The 17,720-nt window shown below is 40.3% G+C and overlaps 1 protein-coding gene across 5 annotated transcripts in view; it reads right to left on the minus strand.

Moving 5' to 3' along the window:
* Positions 1-17,720, minus strand: part of LOC126282261 (ubiquitin carboxyl-terminal hydrolase 46) — a 93,895-nt gene that overhangs the window by 5,233 nt on the left and 70,942 nt on the right. For all 5 annotated transcript variants that reach the window (XM_049981868.1, XM_049981867.1, XM_049981866.1 and 2 more), the window contains 2 exons: positions 15,813-15,950; positions 4,478-4,621 (listed from right to left, as the gene is read on the minus strand). In XM_049981868.1, coding sequence (XP_049837825.1) covers positions 4,478-4,621; positions 15,813-15,950 — 282 coding nt within the window. The remainder of the gene's footprint in view (positions 1-4,477; positions 4,622-15,812; positions 15,951-17,720) is intronic.

Raw genomic sequence — 17,720 nt, forward strand, 5'->3', positions numbered from 1 at the left:
ACTAAACTGTCCTGGAAAGCCTATATTCAGGATCTTGTTCAAAGACTTAATGCTGCTATTTTTACTATTCGAATGGTATCTGAAGTGAGTAATTGTTCGACATGAAAATTAGTCTACTTTGCTTATTTTCATTTGCCTATGTCGTATGGTATTATATTTTGGGGTGACTCTTCCCAATATAAAAGGATATTTTTTGCTGAGAAACAGGTGGTTTCGGCAATAAGAGTAATAAGTGGTGCAAGTTCACTAACCTCTTGTCGACCCCTGATCACGAGTCTGGGTATTTTGACATTGACCTTGCAATATATGCACATCAAAAAAGCTTTCCATCACCCCGGTTCCCAGAACTCCTGAAGACAGATGTTGACTGTGGATATTGTATCGCAGACATAGTCCCTTTCACTGTTTAGAGGTGTCACTAAACCCGTCCAAAGATGCAGACAATCACGCATGAACAGCGCCTTTTAGACGGAGGGGGTCCAACAGCCGATCAGTTCCAGTCATTCCACCAGAAAGGAAGTACATGGCTTGAGTTGTCTGTAGTTCAACTATGCCTAGATGGTCAATACTGCAGTTCAATCATATCTGCATTGTTACTTTGTGCCAGGAAGGGTTCTTAACAAGGGAAGTGTCCAGGTGTCACTGAGTGAACCAAAGCGATGTTGTTTGGACATGGAGGAGATACAAAGTGACAGGAACTGTTGATGACATGCCTTCCTTCACGATAACAACATCGCCAGACTAGAGTGGTCAGCATGTTCTCCAGACATGAACCCTATTGAACATGCCTAGTATAGATTGAAAAAAAGTTGTTTACAGATGATGTGACCCACCAACCACTCTGAGGGATCTAAGCCGAATCGCCATTGAGCAGTGGGACAATCTGGACCAACAATACCTTAATGAACTTGTGGATAGTATGCCACGACAAATACAGGCATCAATGCAAGAGGATGTGCTACTGGGTATTGGAGGTATCGGTGTGTAAAGCAATCTGGACCAGCACCTCTGAAGTTCTCACTGTATGGTGGTAGAACATGCAATGTGTGGTTTTCATGAGCAATAAAAAGAGTGGAAATGATGTTTATGTTGATCTCTATTCCAAATTTCTGTACAGTTTCCTGAACTCTAAGAACCGAGGTTATGCAAAACTTTTTTGATGTGTGTATATTTCCCTTACTGTCTTCTTGTTAACAATATTAGCTTACTCACTAGAATAAACAGCTTTCACTCAGTTAATACTCGGCAGAAATCAAATCTGCATTTGGATCGGATTTCCTCAACTCTTGTGTAGAAAAGTGTGCAGTAGACTGCTGCATCGATTGTCAATAAGTTACCACAAGAATTCAAAAATCTTAGCAGCATTATTCCATGTGCTTTCAAATTGAAACTGAAGAGTTTCTCCAAGCGTCATTCTTCCTATTCTGTCGAGAAATTCCTTGAAAAATTAAGCCTATTCTTGTTGCATTGTTGACTGCGTTAACTTAAACTTATGGCTTTATTTTTTTTTTGTTCATAAACATTTCATTTTTTTATCTGTTATTACTTTTATGTTGTAATTTCATGTACTCACATGTTCCATGACCTGTGAGATTTGCTCCTCAATTTGGTCCTACAGAACTTGACGTGTAAGTAAAATAAATAACCTGGAGGATTAATTTTTACATTATTTATGGCAGAATGTCCAACTTCAAATACACAGATGTCAACCTGCATACAGTTATTTCGCAAGAAGTTGGTCACAACAAACATTTGGAAACCTAATAAATAGGCACTTTATTTTGAGCAAAGTTTGCGATATTGCTGGCTTTCTCATCCATTGGAGCAAAAAATATGCAAGTGGAATTATGTTACACAAAATTTGGAAAGGTATCAGAAAATAATTCACATCAAATGGCGTAGCACAAGGATGGCCAAGAATTCTATGTCATCTGACTGCACACTTCTGTCATTACCATACCATACCACACGGCCCAAGTGGCGGAAGGGGGAGGGGGGGGGGAGGGAGGGAGGGAGGGAGGGAGGGAGGGAGGGAGGGAGGGAGGGAGGGAGGGAGGGAGGGAGGGAGGGAGGGAGGGAGGGAGGGAGGGAGGGAGGGAGGGAGGGAGAGAGAGAGAGAGATATTGTGAACATGCTGCATTTAGATGGAAATACAGTCATGCAAGGAACACTGAACCAATTGTAAGTGGCGGCTTGGTTTCACATTTCTCAACATCAGAGACCTAAATCTATGTCCTTGTGTCATGTGGTGGAGGGTAGTTTGTGTACCATTGTTACTCAATCCCTTTCCTGTTTCCATTGCGATTAATTTGTGGGAACTGCTAGTAAGCCTCCATGTGGGCTCGAATCTCTCCAATTTTATCTTCCTTTTCTTTCTGTGGTGTATACAAAGGAGGAAACATCATATTTATTGACTCTTCTAGGAAGGCACACTCCACGAACTTTAACAGTAAACTACGCCATGAAGCAGAGCTCCTCTCTCATCACACCTGCACTGAGTTGACTGGTCATCTCCATGATGCCTTCATGCTAACTAAATGAAACTAACAAAATCTGTGCTTCTTTGGATCTCCTCTATTCCTCTATCAGTTCAATCTTGTACAGATCCTACACTGACGAGCAATGCTGAAGTATTGATCAAACGAGGGTTTTGTAAGCTGACAAACAAACAAATTTTCAGTATTATTTATGTTTGGCACAATGAAGACATACTAATATTTTTATCTGGTACAAACTGTCAAGATATGGGAAGACATAGCCACTTACACAGGTTTTTGGCACTTATGTTGCCATGTAGCCGTGACTTGTTTATTTTCATAACGAAAACAAGCCACTCCTGCACCTATGTTGATCGAAGTATTGTATCACATATGCAACCTCATTATGGAGACAGATGCTCTTCTTGATAAAATGTAGAACAGTTTTAATGTAAAAGAATTTGTCTTTTAAATGGGAAATGTATTGGAGACTGATTAGTTCCGTCTACACATGCACAAGGACACTTCCAAATGAATTGACAAATGGTCTCAAAAACAGATTTAAAATTAGCAGTGTTCTCAAAACCTTTATCCAATCACGATAGATCGCTAAACTACCTCTTTTTGTGCAAACAGCCAGTGAACCTGTGAATTTCCTTCATATGGTGAACAAGTAGTAAAGGTTAAACAGCACCAATATCACAATTCCGAAAAACTGAAGTAAGCCATGCTAACTGAAAAATGCCACTGCACTGTTAAATGAAATGCTTTGCTCTACCAAGCACTTCAGAGACATGTTGAGCCTCAGGCAGCATGTGTGCAGTTTAATGCTCTGTGGCTGACCTTTGCACAGCAGGTGGCCTAAGTCAAGCCAGATTTAAACATAGGTGTAACTCTAACAAAATCGCTCAGTGTGATTGACACACATCAGAATAGCACTCGCAGCATGTAAAGATGACTGAATCAGTAAACAAATTGTTGCACACAAGTACGAAGTCTTTAATGTGGCTAAACACGAGAATAGACATTGTCTAGCAAGCCTCCTGCATGTGAGAAATGAAGTTCAGCCTTTTTATAAAACCAGAAAAATAAATCATGATCTACATCAGCTTTGAGGGCGTTTCTGTGTACATCTCAACTTCTGGAGTGTCTTGCAATAGCTTCAGTTTTCTTCTTTGGAACTGCAACTAAGACACCACCATAGCTGACTAGTAGACAGAGTAACATTGTTTAATGCTTTGTGTGTATTTTATATTGTACATTACAAACTGGCATGTGGTATACCACAGCCACTATCTGCTGCCCAGTAGTTCCAAAATCTCCAGGAGGCTCGCCTTGTAGAAAATAATAATAATAATAATAATAATAATAATAATAATAATAATAATAATAATAAAATTGATTTAAGTACTATTAGGTTTTCATTGGATCTGTACCTTGGTAGGTGGTAGGTGCTTCTAATCACAGTATAAGAAATTTGACTTCACTTTCAAGTACTACTACAAAGGGGTGAGGCTGAGCTTAACTTTCCACTCTTCACAGTCCACAACGAAGCAGCAGAACTCACTCTTACCACTACCCACTAAATGATTATGAAGCAGCAAATTAATATGAAGCAGCAAATTAATATGAAGCAGCAAATTAATATGAAGCAGCAAATTAATATGAAGCAGCAAATTAATATGAAGCAGCAAATTAATATGAAGCACCAAATTAATATGAAGCACCAAATTAATATGAAGCACCAAATTAATATGAAGCACCAAATTAATATGAAGCAGCAAACAAAAACTGCATACTACATATAAGTCAAAACTGGAGGGACAAGCAAAACTACAAGGACTGTTTGACCTGCATTTTACTGACACGTCACTGGTCTTACATTGAGAACAATAAGTGCGGCAATATGAATTTTGCTATCACATGACAAAGAAAAAAGTTGTGCTAATTGATAACCTGTAAATTATCTTATAACACTAGAAGAGAAATGCAGTACTTACATCAACCATGTCATCATCAAACAGTAACCAGAATCCATGGCTTTTAACAATGCTAATGTAATGGCCTCTGTTTGGACCACTTCCACAGTGAATAACAACAGCAACCAGATCATACAGACGATCAGGATTCACAGCATCATCTGACTGCAATCGCAAAAATATACACACACATGTAAAATTGTTTGTTTTACAGGACACCATTTTAGAAGAGAGGGAAAAGGGGGGAGGGGAGAAGGAGAGAGGGGGAGGGAGACAAACTTATGTACAGCCACCTATTATTATAATTACTTTTCTATGGGTTCACCATCTAAACCAAAAGAAAGAGGCTTCAACTTATTTTTAGGCTCCTTTATGTCTCAAAATGTAACAAATTAAAATGACTGTAAGACAATGCAACTTCTGTGATATTGTTGTCATGGCGGAACGATGGAACCAATATAGAGTGAACACACAAGTAATGAACAAGAAAATGTCTCCTTTAAATTGGCAAAGGTAGGGGAAATAGCAATACAAAATAGATGATGATATGTGTAACATTCTTGTAACCATATCCTTTGTCAACAGGTAACAGTAGTACAGGAAGAACAAATAATCTGATTAAGTTTAAATGCGAGCTCTTGGTGAGTATGACTTTTTCCCATTTTATTATTAACCTGTTTCTAAACCACTGATTTGATATTATGACTTCTGGATTTGGGATGTGTAAGTGTCTAACTGCACACGAGACCTACTATATTGTGAACTGAAGGAGGAACTGCACTGCCACTACTTAATAGCAGCTCAAAATGCTTCCATAAAATAGTACCACTTGCTGCTGAATGAAGAGCTGCCATTCAAAGAATTCTTCAGACAACCACTGCCAGTTCTTGATTTCAACTCACATTGCTGTATCAATGGTCTTATTGTTTTAATTAATATGTAGAAAGTATACAAAAGTAGAAAATGATTTGTGTTGTAAACCGAAAGAAAAAAAAAAAAAAAAATTTTAACACTCCATGCCCCAGGGAAGACGAAGATGTTACAGAGAGGGGTTAGGTTGAAATCTATGACATTTAGGATGGAACACAAAAGCTTCTGCTTCAAAGTACCATTCTGGCATTCACTCAAAGTAATTTTGGGAACGCACAGAAAACTTGAGCCAGTACCTTAATTGAGGTATTCTCTGGAACGAAATCCAAATCAGTCATTGATTCTTACATATTAAACTGTCATATCATGTATTCCGAAACCAAAATATTTAGTTTATATTTGGCTGAAATTTAGCCCATGTATGAGAACTTGAAATGAATAAAGAATCTATTTAAATTGTTTAACGCTCTATATCTCGATCTCTATGTATGTTTCAGTTAAGTCGTCATTCTGGAACACCTCAGTGTGCAATAAAAGTGAAATCTAATACTCCCAGCGGGGAAAAAAAAAAAAAAAAGAAATTTGAAGATATTGTTAAAATATCATTTCCACAATAATCTTAAAATTTCACCTTGTGACAAAAATATTAAACTACTAGAGTCACATTATGATGGCTGGTACCACAATGGTGGTATGGGCGCACAACAACAAGGTCTTCAGTGCCCCTCAAAACAGTTTGAGATGAGTGTCGGTAAAATACACGAAACAGTAGTATCAAACAGCATGGAAAATAAAGGTAACAAAAGTTGGAAAACTATGTGTGTACACATACAGAAGACTGGAACAAAATATCACGACAATATTAAAACATTAACTAAACAGGAAGAAAGTCGCGTAAGGAGATAAAACAATACAGCAGATGCCTATGGCTGGCTGACAGCAAGAATAAAAAAGGAGGAGCCAGTCACTCTGCAACACACTAAAAAACCTCCAACCTAAAAACTTAGGCCAGAGTCCAGACACACTCGTCCAAATCACACTCGTCTCATCATCGGCTAAAACACAGGGCAGGTCCCTGTCAATATTTGTTTCTGCACTTGCATCAAGGTATAAAATGCATGCTGTAAAAATATCAAACAATGGAAAATCCAGGATGGAATTTAACAATATCATGAAAAGGGAAGTTGCTCAGCAGACATGCTGAGTTGCAGACAGAGACAACAAAAGATTGTCACAAATAAAGGTTTGGGCCCATAAAGCCTTCATCAACAACAGACGGCGCGCTCACACACCCGCGCACACACGCACGCACGCACGCACGCACGCACGCACGCACACACTCACACACACAAAGACGACTGCAACACACACACACACACACACACACACACACACACACACACACACACGACTGCAGTCTCAGGCAACTGAAACCACACTATGAGCAGTAGCACCAGTGCATGATGGGAGTAACAACAGGGTGGAGGTAAGGATGAGGCTGGGGTGGTGGGGGGAGGGATAGTAGTATGGTAGGGGTTGCATACAGTGAAGTGCTGCTGATTAGACATAGGGCAGAGGAGAGGAGAGGAGGGGGGTGAGGACAGGGGGAAATAGCGGGAAAAGAGAGAAGTAAACAGACTTGGTATGATGGTGGAATGACGGCTGTGTGTGCTGGAATGAGAACAGTGAATGGACTGGATGGGTGAGGTCAGTGACTAACGAAGGTTGAGGCCAGGAGGGTTACAGGAACGTAGGATGTACTGCAGGGAAAGTTCCCATCGTGCAATCCAGAAAAGCTGGTGATGGTGGGAAAGCTCCATATGGCACAAGCTGTGAAGTGGTCACTGAACTGAAGGATGTCATTTTTGGCAGTGTGCTCAGCAACAGGGTGGTCCACTTCTTTCTTGGCCAAAGTTTGTCGGTGGCCATTCACGTGGACAGGCAGCTTGTTAGTTGGCATGCCCACATAGAATGCGGTACAGTGGATGCAGCTTAGCTTGTAGATCACATGACTGGTTTCACAGGTAGCCCTGCCTTTGATGGGATAGGTGAAGTTTGTCAGCAAACTATAGTAGGTGGTGGTGGGAGGATGTATGGGACAGGTCTTGCATCTAGGCGTATTACAGGGGTATGAGCCGTGAGGTAAGGGATTGGGAGCAGGGGTTGTGTAAGAATGGACGAGTATATTGTGTAGGTTTGGTGGACAGTGGAATACCACTGTGAGTGGGGTGAGAAGGATAGTGGCAAGAGATTTCTCATATCAGGGCACAATGAGAGGTAGTCAAAATCATGGCGGAGAATGTAATTCAGTTGCTCCAGTCCTGGGTGGTACTGAGTTATGAAGGGAATGCTCCTGTACCGCTGGACGGTGAGACTGGAAAGATAAGGCACAGGGGATTTGTTTTTGTACAAGGTTGGGAGGATAATTATTGTCTGTAAAGGCTTCAGTAAGACCCTCAGTATATTTCGAGAGGGACTGCTCATCACTGCAGATGTGACAACATGGGTGGCTAGGCTGTACAGAAGGGACTTCTTGGTATGGAATGGGTGGCAGCGGTCTAGGTGGAAGTATTGCTGGTGGTTAGTAGGTTTGATATGGACAGAGGTACTGATGTAGCCATCTTTGAGGTGGAGGTCAACATCTAGGAAGGTGGCTTGATAGGTTGAGTAGAACCAGGTGAAGCAAATGGGGCAGAAGTTGTTGAGGTTCTGGAGGAATGTTGATAGGGTGTCCACATCCTCGATCCAGATCGCAAAGATATCATCAATGAATCTGAACCAGCTGAAGGGTTTAGGATTCAGGGGGTTTAGGAAGGATTCCTCTAGATGGCCCACAAATATGTTGTCATAGGATGATGCCAAGCGGGTGCCTGTAGCTGTACCCCGGATTTGTTTGTAGGTAATGCCTTCAAAGGAGAAGTAACTGTGGGTGATGATATAGTTGGTTGTGGCGACTAGCAAGGAGGTTGTTTGTTTGGAATCCTTCAGGCATTGGGAAAAGAAGTGTTCAATAGTGGTAAACCTATTACCCAAAACCTACCCTCCTACCAAATATTTCCTCCACCAACTCTCCACAGTTCCTGTCGCTTTACCACATGGTGCCCTGCTTGTCACTACTGATGCCACCTCCCTTTACACTAACACTCCTAATGCCTGTGGCAGTTGTAATCTTCACCAGTGGTGGACCGGAAGTCCACACTCCTCCTCTTAGCAACTGCTCTATGGTTCTGGAAACCTATATCCTGACTGGCAGTTGCAGTAACTGTGACAATATAAGCTGCCATAAGTCTGGCCAATGTCTCGCAGATTGGTTTGGAGAGTGGCGTTCCTCATTACGGCAGTCATAGGGCACCTCCTCCACTTCCAGAAACTCTCCTTATGGTCTCCCACGCAAAGGAACTCTTCATGGAACGATTAAGGGTGGTATTAATGATGGTCAGGAACTGTTGCCATGACCTCTTCTCACTCTCTCGAAAAATCTGGCGACTTTTTGCCCTCGCCATTCAAAAGGGTGCAAGAGTCTCTGCAGTTGGGCACACTTGAACTTACGCAGAGCCACCAACCTAGTCCTGATTGCAGAGTGCATTCGGCATTCCACCAATGGACAGGCTGCCTCTTCAGTTGTCCCACGGACTGTGGAATGGATGCTTCAGCGGCGTGGTGAATTATTTTGGTATATGATCCACCTGTTCCCGAATATTGTATCAATGTTCAAACTCCACTAGCTGATTAATAAGTGGCCAGTCTCCTCTACTGAGCACCCATAGCAGCAGTTTCCTTTCAGGTTCCACTCCATCTGGCAAGTGAATCCAGATCAGGGTGTGATCACTTCTGTGCAAGTCACCAACCACTTCCCATTGAGCAGTGTGAGCAAGGATTGGAGAGGAAAACGGGAGATTGATGGCAGAGAATGACCCAGTTGCAATGCAGAAGTGTGTGCAAATCACTCTGAAATGCATGGCAGAGTATATTTAATACAGTACCACATGTTAGGATTTCTTCCTGTACATGTGTAGTATATGGAAGGTACAAAGAACTACTGCTTAACTGCCTCTGTGCATGCAGTCACTAATCTTGTCTTTATATTTATGAAAATTTAAATACAGTTGCCAATCTTTGTATCATTTTGGAAACTTAACACCCAACTGGGTATTTGTGCAGGCTGTTTTCATGTAATACTTCATCACAAATGACTGCATCATCTACAAAATATATGAAGGTACTAATAAAATAGTATGCCAAGCCATTAACATACAATGTGAGTAACAAGGGTCTCAACACACTTCCCTGGAGCACGCTGGAAGTTACTTCTACTTCTGCTGATGATCCCTGCCATGAAATAATCTATCCAGTCAATAATTTTGTTTTATAACCCATATAATTGTACTTTTGTTGAAGAAATTGGTCCACCAAATACTTTTTTTGTCAAGAAATACTGCATCCAGCCAATTGCCTTGATCCATGGCCATGGCTTTTAGGATGTCGTACAAGAAAAGCACTACTTTCATTTTGAAGTGACTTATTTTCGTAATCCATGCTGGTTTGGCATCAAGATCATTCTGTTCTTTTAAGCTCAAAATCTGTTCTAGGACTCTAAAAAAAATCGATATAAAACAGACAGGACGGTAATTATCATTATCACTTATATTAGCTTTCTTTCTGACGCTACTGACACTAGCATCTATAACACTCATCTTTGCAGTGGTGTGAGAAGTAATTTGCCGCAGTACTTCTGTACCTTCCTTTGCAATGAATATTTGAAAACTTAATTCAGCATTTTGGCATTTGCTTTACTACCATCAATTTCATTTTTTCCCTGTGATATCCACAAGTACCTGGACACTAATTTTCTTGCCACTGACAGCCTTTACATATGGTCAGACTTTCTTTAGGGTTTTATGAGACACCTTCAATAAGATTCTTGTACAACAGTCACTGAAGTCTTCACAGTCTGCTCTTCTGATAGACAAATGTGTTTCATTTATCATACCTGTATCTATAACCCTATGCTTCACCTGTTATGCAGCAGTCCTGTTATTTAAGAAATTTCTTTACAATGGAGGGCTCCACTCACAATCAATTATTCTACTAGGTACATACCAATCCAGTGGACAGTCAAATATTATTTTAAACTTGAGCTACAGTTGTTCTACATGCTCCTGCCTAAAGATAAATGTTTCACGTTCATCTTTGAGTGATGACATGTTTGTCTCTTCATCTAACTTACTGAACATGTTACTTTAACCACTTGTTTCAGCTGCACTGTACTTTAGTGATGATTGTTGCTAACTGCCTCATGGTCACTGGTATCTGTTTCAATATGGACATCCTCTTACTTTTCATATACTTCCAACAACAGTGGACTTCCCAACTCACTTTTTTAGTTTGATTTCAGAGAAGGCATTTGCTTTACTACCTTCAGTTCCAGTTTTGTCTGTGTCATCCATGAGAGTCTTTGATGTCACTTACAGAATATCTTGCACATTCATCACTTACAAACCTGTAATTATTCCAATCAATTGTTGGATGACTAAAGTCTCCTCCAATAATGACAATACGATTGAGAAGACAAGTAATAACCACCTGGAATTCTCTAAAGTTCAAATGGCTCTGAGCACTATATGACTTAACTTCTGAGGTCATCAGTCGCCTAGAACTTAGAACTAATTAAACCTAACTAACCTAAGGACATCACACACATCCATGCCCGAGGCAGGATTCGAACCTGTGACCGCAGTGGTCATTCGGCTCCAGGATGTAGTGCCTAGAAATGCACAGCCACTCCGGCCGGCAAAGTCTCTACAGTTTTCAGTTATATCTGGCGGAGAGTCTGTTGCTCAGCAGAAAGACGCAGTCACAGGTTTGTGTTCACAGAATACCTTGTCCGAAAGCTAGAGGTATCCAACAGTACACTTAATCTGCCTGCCCACTGTTCAAAACCTCATCTATGTGGTACCAGTATATCTCAATTCATATTGTTATTCAATCCCATATTGGTCAAGTTTCTTATCTGCTTTGTCAAATACGCTGTTTCCATTTTCATTAGCCTAGCCTTTTGCTACACAAATGTGTTCATCCCAAAGATCTGACTATTGTTAGTTTTGGGCTTTAGCCAGCTTTCTATATGCAGTATTGCACAAACTCTACTGCGTTTTAGGACGCTTCAAACTTGCAGACTTTCTGCCACATGCTTTGGGATTTACACTAATACTTTAGGATCTTCTACAATTATTATTATCATCATTATCACCATCCATTGCTGGGTAAGACACCTCTGCTAGACTCTTCAGGCATTATGGGTCTCGGCTGAATGCATTCAGTTTTACTTCTGAACATTTTCTATTATCATCTAGCTATTTCCATCAGGGCCTTGTCTCAGCCCTTTCTTATTTTATTGAGTCCAGGAAAGAACTTCACTGATTCACCTACCTTCTGTTCACTTGGTTGCATGAACTATATGGAGATTTCAAGAAATCTCTCAATGCTCCTACAATTTTTTTCTCTACTCTTGTTGATTGTGCCATCCCAACAGACAAAATGTTGCAGCTAACCAGCATAAATTTCCATTTAGTTTCCTTTACACTCTCATTTTTAAAATTGTTCCTTTAGTCAAATTTTCATTGTACCTTCCCACATTCTTCTGAAGACATTTCCTTACAAATAGTTTTGTTTAACTTGGCTAGTTCTGCCATGTTCCTATTATTGTTTGGTTGTGATTCATGTCCTCTCTTTAAGAACTATCTCATTCCACTTGAAATTTTCTTATTTGCTTTCCTATTGCTTTTTTTTATCAGCAATAACTTTTTGTTTGGGTTGATACTTATGTTAACTAATTGCCCTTTTTTCCATGTCTGTATAATCTTCATATTCCAACAACCTAAACTTCCTTTTATCTGGCATATGTCCTAATTGTTAGACAAATACTCCCAATCTGCATTTATAAACTCTTGGGTGATGAGTCTGTTTCTTTCTAATCTTCGCACTATTTTTTTCTACGTGTCCTCCAAGTCTACAGGCACTTTCAATTTGAAAATGGCTTATGATTGTCAAATCATGTACTACTACTTTATTGTATGATCAAATAACAATAGATTTCATTTTTAGTTTAATTTGATCTCTGTCAATTCCATTTTTTTTAATACTGTGTTAAGACAGTGTATACACTCAACAAAATTCTTCTAAAAGAAGTTATTTGGTCAGGAGTGTGTTCATGGGAATAACCCTGAAAGAGGATTCAGAAAGGTCACATATAGTTCAGAGAGGAGAGGCATTTTTGTGGAGGTAGTATCCTTTTATTTGGAAAGAGAGATGGTGTTTTTGATGGTCTTTGACAAAAGGTACATGGATAGTACAGTTAAATAATAGCTGGAACCATCAAATCTGTACAGAGGTAATCTATGGGCTTCTCTGAAACACACTGGCTATGGGACTGATCCCATGATGACATTGATCTAAAGGACATACCACTGATGGGACTGATGATCCAACTACCACATTTCCATAGTCCAAGCAGGATAGTATATTACAGCTTTATAAAGTCATAAAAGGGTAAAGTGATTGGTGTTACAGGAAGTGCAGCTGAAGCAGTATAGAGCATTAAGTTGCTTGCGGCACTTCTGTTTCAGTTGGTGTAAATAATGCAGTCAGCCATGCTAGTTTAGCATAAAGTAGCTATTCCTAGAAAGTGGTTGGTTGTGTGTGTGTGTGTGTGTGTGTGTGTGTGTGTGTGTGTGTGTGTGTGTGTGTGTGTGTTTGGGGCCTACTGGCACTCAACGTCGAGGTAATCAGTGCCCTGACACACATTAAAAGAAATGAATGTGGACAAATTTAGGAAAATGGAAGCACACACACAAAGAAAGTGGGAAAAGATGAAAAATGCTGTATAAGAAAATAAAACTTAACAAAAACAAGAAAGGAGTGTCAAGGATGCCAGAGGAAACTGTCACTGGCTGGCCACTTACATAAAATATGGGCGAGCCAGTCAACCTGTGAACAAATTAAGACCCCCTCTCTAAAACATTGGACAAGTCACAGAACTTTAAAACTTTAACCACATTCATTTGAGTATTTCCTAAGAGAGATGGCAAATCCGCTGGCAAGTCAGAAAATAAAACAAAACACAATCCAATAAAATGTGGCGCACAGAGACCTGGACACCATAAGTACCACACATTGGAGGGTCCTCTCGCCGGAGCAGGAAGCCCTGCGTTGTAGGACTGTGGCCTATCCAAAGCTGAGGCAGGAGAACCTTGTCCCGTCTATGGAGCTGGAAAGAAGTACACCACATACACGTTGTGGGCTTGACTAAATGGAGCTTATTGTCAGTCATTTCCAGCCACTCATCCTCCCACTGACACACGACTCGTGAGCTCAATAGTGAGGTGAGTACATTCAGGGGGATGGTGCACTGAAATACTTGTGGATCCAGACATACTTCCTTGGCTGCGAGATCTATCTTTTCATTCCCAACAATGCCGAAGTGCCCTAGAACCCAGCAAAAAAAAAAACCCTCCTTCCCCAGTCATCGTAGTTGGAGGAAGGCATCCTGGATGTTCTGGACTATTTTATCTGCTGTATACAAATGTTGCAGTGGGTGAAAGTCACTTATTGAATCGGAACAGACAAGAAATTTAGGGCTGGAAGAGCATCTCATTTGCTCCAGTGCCCGTAAGATCGCAGACAATTCTGCATCAATGACAGTAAATGCTTCAGGCAGTCGGACCTTGAGGACATGATCCGTTAAAACAACAGGGCAACCAACAGAGTCCTCCTGTTTCGAACACATGTAAAAACAGCAACATAGTCATGGTGCTCAGATAAAATAGCAGAAAATGTTGTATTAAAAATGGAGGCAGGAGTGCAGTCTCTCTTGTACGGCACCAAATCTAAAATCACTCTGGGCCTCTGCAGTAACCAGCCGGTTAAAACCCTGATTTGGGGCTGTATGGGCTCCACAGTGAAGGACTCCAGCACACGTATCCCCAAAGGCATCGTGACTCATGGACGGTTGGGAGAAAGGCACTTCAAGAGGTGGATGAGCAATAATATGGTCAATGAGTGAGGTTGGAGCTGCAAGAAACTTACAAGTCTGGCGCACCAACAGGAGCTGCCGTCGGATGGTAACCTGCCTCAGCACAGGGACTGGGTATGGGACTAGTCCGATAAGTACCTGCAGTTAGTCGAATCCCCGCATGGTGGGCAGCATCAAGGATCCACAAATAAGAGGGCCATGACGACCCATACACCATGCACCCGTAGTCCAGCCGTGAACACATAAAAGCCCAATAAATCTGGAGGAGATGTGCCCTGTCTGCGACCCAAGACCTGTCGCTGAGGCATGTGAGGATGTTCAGTGCCTTCAAGGTTCTGACTTTCAAGTCTCGGGGGTGTGGCAACCACGACAATCTGGAGTCAAAAATGAGGTGCAGAAACGACACTGCGTCTCTAAAATGTAGGGTAGTGTCCCATACATGCAAGGCAGATAAATTAAAAGGATGACGAGAATGAATAAAATGAACGCGCACACACACGTATCAGGAGAAAATTGGAAACCCGTCTTTGCAGCCCACCGCTGCACTGTAAGTTGCAACTGACGGCTCACTGTTGCAATGCTGGAGAAGGAACAGAACATTCCGTACATGTCAGTATTTCAATTCAGAACACAAGAGTCTGTGATTTAATAATTTTTTTATTGAAAGTGTGATTTGTGGATAATATGACCATGTACCTGTTTCTGAGCAAAACTTGGAAGTTGCCACTACATCATGTACGTCTCATTACGTTCCGGTTGACAGACTTCCCAGTCACATCAACCACCACCAACTAATACTTATTTCAGGAAAAAATAAACAGAGAAGTAGAAACTGCCATGTATATTCCAAAAACAAAAAAAGAACAACAACAAGCTTAATGTGTAAGTCTTGTGGAGTTGTGTTACATCTTGGAGACTGTTTTGCTGCATATCATATGAAAGAGAAATACTAAGTACCAAAGATGATGCAAATAAACAAATATACGAAACAAATAAATTTTGTATTCATTTACTTAAGTATATGTTCGACATTTCATGAAAGTAAGGGAAGAGGTTTGAGAACTTATGGGAACTAACAATGAGATTAGTAAAACTTAACAATTTATAGTCTCCCAATAATGTCAAGAACGGCTGGCAAAAAGCCAAGTAATATGAATTAGTGCTGCCAGCACCAAGCGAATACATTTGTACGAGATGTGTACACGGAAAAGTGTTAATACTGCAATTACTGATGACAATCAACAACAGACATCATGGTAAATGATTGCAAGTAGAAAATTTGTTCATATAAGTGTAATTTGTGAAACCATCAGTTTTTTTAAAAAGAAAAATTGTTTTTATGAACATTAATTATATTTTTAAATCATACAAAATTAATAAGTCCATCACTTTTTGTCTGAAAGACTACCACTGAAATGAACAAATGAATGCTTTTAACAGCATCTAAGTTCTTACCGTATTAAATAACCGTAGTTCAAGAGGGAACACAACTCTGTGAGAAACCTTTATGTGCCTGTTATATTGCTCCATATATTTGAATCTCTTGAGATGAAGAGCCAATATCATTGGTAACTTCTTAACACGCATTCGTTTCTGCAATTAAGAAAACAGTGATTACAGCTTATGGACTTTCAGTGTTGGAAAATAATTTTCATGACTAAAAGGAAAAGACATTTAGAAAAGAATCAAACAATAACAGTCACATTTGTAAAGACAATTTTTCTGACTCCATATTTTGCAAGAATTCATGAGGCTAGATATATAGCTGTGCACTGAAAATTATGTGCATACATTAAAAATAAGATGTTACACACACACAAAACTAATAAAGTCTTCAGCAACACATACACAATGAGGTATTGCCCTATTGCTATAATTTTATTCCCAGATATATTGTTTATTTAGTGCATACTACACAGCTCTCACATTGACTGAACACTAACCAAAACGGCATTGCTGTTGAGGTACTGCGAACGGCTGAAAGCAACGAGAAACTACAGCAGTAAGGGCATGCAGCTTTACTGTATGACTAAATGATGATGGCATCCTCTTGGGTAAAATATTCCGGAGGTAAAATAGTCCCCCATTCACATCTCCGGGCAGGGACTACTCAAGAGGACGTCGTCGTTTTCAGGAGAAAGAAAACTGGTGTTCTATGGATTGGAGCGTGGAATGTCAGATCCCTTAATCGGGCAGGTAGGTTAGAAAATTTAAAAAGGGAAATGGGTAGGTTAAAGTTAGATATAGTGGAAATTAGTGAAGTTCGGTGGCAGGAGGAGCAAGACTTTTGGTCAGGTGAATACAGGGTTATAAATACAAAATCAAATAGGGGTAATGCAAGAGTAGGTTTAATAATGAATAAAAAAATAGGAGTGCGGGTAAGCTACTTCAAACAACATATTGAATGCATTATTGTGGCCGAGATAGACACGAAGCCCACTCCTACTACAGTAGTACAAGTTTATATGCCAGCTAGCTGTGCACATGAAGAAATTGATGAAATGTATGATGAGATAAAAGAAATTATTCAGGTAGTGAAGGGAGACGAAAATTGAATAGTCATGGGTGACTGGAATTCAACAGTAGGAAAAGGAAGAGAAGGAAACATGGTAGGTGAATATGGATTAGGGCTAAGAAATGAAAGAGGAAGCCGTCTGGTAGAATTTTGCACAGAGCACAATTTAATCATAGCTAACACTTGGTCAAGAATCATGAAAGAAGGTTGTATACATGGAAGAACCTTGGAGATACTAGCAGGTTTCAGACAGATTACATAATGGTAAGACAGAGATTTAGGAACCAGGTTTTAAATTGTAAGACATTTCCAGGGGCAGATGTGGACTCTGACCACAATCTATTGGTTATGAACTGTAGACTAAAACTGAAGAAACTGCAAAAAGGTGAGAATTTAAGGAGATGGGACCTGGATAAACTGAAAGAACCAGAGGTTCAGGGAGAGCATAAGGGAACAATTGAAGGAATGGGGGAAAGAAATACAGTAGAAGAAGAATGGGTAGCTTTGAGGGCTGAAATAGTGAAGGCAGCAGAGGATCAAGTAGGTAATAAGATGAGGGCTAGCAGAAATCCTTGGGTAACAGAAGAAATACTGAATTTAATTGATGAAAGGAGAAAACACAAAAATGCAGTAAATGAAGCAGGCAAAAAGGAATACAAACGTCTCAAAAATGATATTGACAGGAAGTGTACAATGGCTAAGCAGGGATGGCTAGAGGACAAATGTAATGATGTGGAGGCTTATCTCATGAGGGGTAAGATAGGTACTGCCTACAGGAAAATTAAAGAGACCTTTGGAGAAACGAGAACCAGTTGTATGAATATCAAGAGCTCAGATGGAAACCCAGT

Source organism: Schistocerca gregaria, chromosome 7 (assembly GCF_023897955.1).
Source record: "Schistocerca gregaria isolate iqSchGreg1 chromosome 7, iqSchGreg1.2, whole genome shotgun sequence".
NCBI lineage: Eukaryota > Metazoa > Arthropoda > Insecta > Orthoptera > Acrididae > Schistocerca > Schistocerca gregaria.